The following is a 3,438-nucleotide window of genomic DNA, read 5'->3' on the forward strand; positions in this document are numbered from 1 at the left end:
AGAATGACATGCAACTCAAATGTAATTGGCATTAATTTTTTCAATCATCCCCCATGAAAGTTTTATTAGAACAAAATCGCAAAACGCAGATGAGTGACCACGTCGTAAAGACGACAATACATTTGATTAAACGTACTGACGTTGTGAACGGCAGCTTGTAAAGCTCAACATAACCACAAAATAATTTTTGAAGTTGTCCTGCCATATGTATAATAATCACTTCTACCAAATATTCTTGAACTCATGTATTCATAAACCATGTTGTACATGCTCAGCTATGATGGCAAAAAGACTGGTCAAGAAATTTATGAACCAATTGTAACAAACAATATAGCAAAGGCATAGACAACATAGTTGAAACAACTCAATGGAACGACCTCACATAGCTTAAGAGCAGTTGCAGATATATTAGCAACATCCCATAATCATAGGTTCCTATTAATAGTCCTTGAATGATCGAAGACATAAAATACAAAGAACATTGAACAAACCAACATGAATACATCATCAATCAAGGCCTTCAAAGGCATATACCATTAAACAAACTGCATGCACAATTTAACTAGCTCTGCTAACTATGATATTGAATGGAAAATCTTTAATGCAATTATATTAGAAAGAATTCCATACATACCACTTAATTCATATGTATTTATCATCTTTAACAAAGAATTTAGACGTCTCATAATTTTAAACACTCCTTTTAACTCTTGATACTTCACAATCTCCATGCAAATTGTATCAAAATCTCTTGATTAGTTCATTCATAAATGATCTTTCCAACAAAATATTCAAATTCCATAGACAACTTTTGAGGTTGGCTTGGGAGAAAAAGCCATGGCAAGAAATCATATCACACCAATGGAAGCCATAGAGATGGGATCAAAAGCAGAAGCTTATTTCATAATCCTCACTCATTTTAGCCAGACATCCCAAAATCCCTCAAAATGGTCTCTGATGGATGGCTTGAGAGAGGATGGTTTGGTAAGAAACCATAACACAACATTGGAAGCTATATACGTGGGATTGAAAGCCGGAACTTATCACATGATGCTAGCACATTTTAGCCAGAGATATCCCGAAACCCCTCAAAATTATCTCTGATGAGGCTCACATGCACGATACAGACCAGTCTCTTAAAAAACAAAATCTCCAAACTTCACAGGAAAATCGAAGGCTATCACAGAAAAAATCTCATGGAAAAATTTTCTCAAAATTTCGCCAAATTTCTCGATCACAGACAATGAACAAAGCTCGGTGAGTCATAAACCATAAAAAAAAATCAAAGGCCATTACAGAAAATCACTTAGAACGACATTTTAAAGTTAAATGATAAAAAATACGACGAATGAGACGTAAGGAAGGAAAAATAGGGATTGAGTTATATAATTATATAATTTTCATGTTGCAAATAAACAATCCCAAACCCTAAATCTCTAACAAATTTTTGATAGATATTTACATTTTTTAATATTAGTTATATAATAATTATTAAATCAACTTCTTTGTTTTAGCTGACGAATTGACTCAGCAATTTGTGTGAGTGCTACTCCAGTAGCCTTAGCTTCGATTCCCGCCCCCTCCATGTCGGAAAAGAAGCGCCGCCGAGGCGACGGCGGCCCCTCCGCCGGCCACTCCGCCGCCGGCAAGAAAATCCGGCCATCCTCCCGCTCCGACGAGCTCCGTAACCAGCTCAGATCCGATGCTGACATCCTTGAATCCGTCCGCAAGATGGCGGCGGCCTCTAAATCTGCTGCCTCCAAATCCCTAACCCTCTCCGATCTCAATCTATCCTCCGCTTGTCGCGAGGTCTCCGATCGCGATTCTTCTTCCGTTCTCCTCTCCATCGAACGCGCCGCTCTCGACGCCGCCCGATCCATCCTCTCCGGCTCCGGTTTCTCCTTCCTCATACCCTCCCGATCCTCCTCTAACCAGCTCTACGTCCCCGAGCTGGACCGCATCGTCCTTCGCGACAAGGCCTCCGCACGCCTCTTCGCCAATCTATCCACCGTTAGAAAGGCCACCATCACTGCTCGCGTTCTCTCCCTCGTCTACGCGGTTCTGCGCCGCAACATCCATGTCACTAAGCGTGATCTATTCTACACCGATGTCAAGCTTTTCCAAGACCAGACGCAGTCTGATGCTGTACTGGACGACGTCTCCTGCATGCTCGGCTGCACTCGCTCCTCTCTCCATGTCGTCGCTTCGGAGAAGGGCGTCGTTGTCGGCCGTCTCATTTTCTATGATGATGGAGACAGGATAGACTGTACTAAAATGGGGATCGGTGGCAAAGCTATCCCTCCCAACATCGACCGTGTCGGCGGGCTTGAGAGCGACGCTCTCTTCATCCTCCTCGTCGAGAAAGACGCCGCGTTCATGCGGCTTGCAGAGGACCGGTTCTACAATCGCTTCCCCTGTATCATCGTCACAGCCAAAGGCCAGCCCGATGTGGCAACCCGGCTCTTCCTCAAACGCATGAAGACTGAGCTAAAGCTACCCGTTCTTGCTCTTGTCGACAGCGATCCCTACGGGCTTAAGATCCTCTCAGTCTACATGTGCGGATCGAAGAACATGTCTTACGATAGCTCGAATCTGACCACACCGGATATCAAATGGCTGGGGGTTCGGCCGAGCGATCTTGATAAGTACCAGGTGCCGGAGCAATGCCGGCTGCCCATGACTGATCAGGACGTGAAGGCTGGTAAAGATCTTCTCGAGGAGGATTTCGTGAAGAGGAATGAGGGGTGGGTGAAGGAGCTTGAGATGATGGTGAAGACAAGACAGAAGGCTGAAATTCAGGCCCTCAGTTCCTTTGGATTTCAGTATCTCTCTGAGGTCTATTTGCCTTTGAAGATACAGCAGCAGGACTGGTTGTGAACTTCAGAGGTGCAGCAGTTTCTTCTTCTGTTTTTTCATGCAGTTCCTTTTGACTTTCATGGTTTGTTTCCTATTATTCTGCCTTCAATTATATGAATTTGATGAGCTTTAGGAAATTATATTCACTCTGCATATGCTTCAGTAGCCTAATCGGAGAACTTCTTAAGTGCAAGATTGTTTGTATTCTTCTTTTCATCTCTCATCCATTTTAAGTTCATCCTTCAAAAATAACTGTTAAAAAAGGTAACTTTGGGAGCAAACATTGAGCGCAAAAGGAGAAAGAGGCATTTACATACATACCATACAATTCTCATGCATTTACATACATACCATACAATTCTCATGCATTTACATACATACCATACAATTCTCATGCATTTACATACATACCATACAATTCTCATGCATTTACATACATACCATACAATTCTCATGCATTTACACATCTATCACCCAAGCCTCAATTTTTATATGTATGCCACCTTGCCCCTATGCATCAAAAGGTATATTTTAACTTTTAGAAGTTATGATACAACAACAACAACAACAACAACAACAACA

At 42.2% G+C, this 3,438-nt stretch overlaps 1 protein-coding gene across 1 annotated transcript; it reads left to right on the plus strand.

Annotated features, from left to right (window-relative positions):
* Window positions 1-1,522: 1,522 nt before the first annotated feature.
* On the plus strand, window positions 1,523-2,996 carry LOC110032056 (DNA topoisomerase 6 subunit A3). Its single transcript, XM_020735568.1, has one exon. The coding sequence runs from the start codon at window positions 1,585-1,587 to the stop codon at window positions 2,875-2,877; it is 1,293 nt and encodes a 430-aa protein (XP_020591227.1). The 5' UTR covers window positions 1,523-1,584; the 3' UTR covers window positions 2,878-2,996.
* The last annotated feature ends 442 nt before the right edge of the window (window positions 2,997-3,438 follow it).

Source organism: Phalaenopsis equestris, unplaced genomic scaffold (assembly GCF_001263595.1).
Source record: "Phalaenopsis equestris unplaced genomic scaffold, ASM126359v1 Scaffold000877, whole genome shotgun sequence".
Taxonomy (NCBI): Eukaryota; Viridiplantae; Streptophyta; class Magnoliopsida; order Asparagales; family Orchidaceae; genus Phalaenopsis; species Phalaenopsis equestris.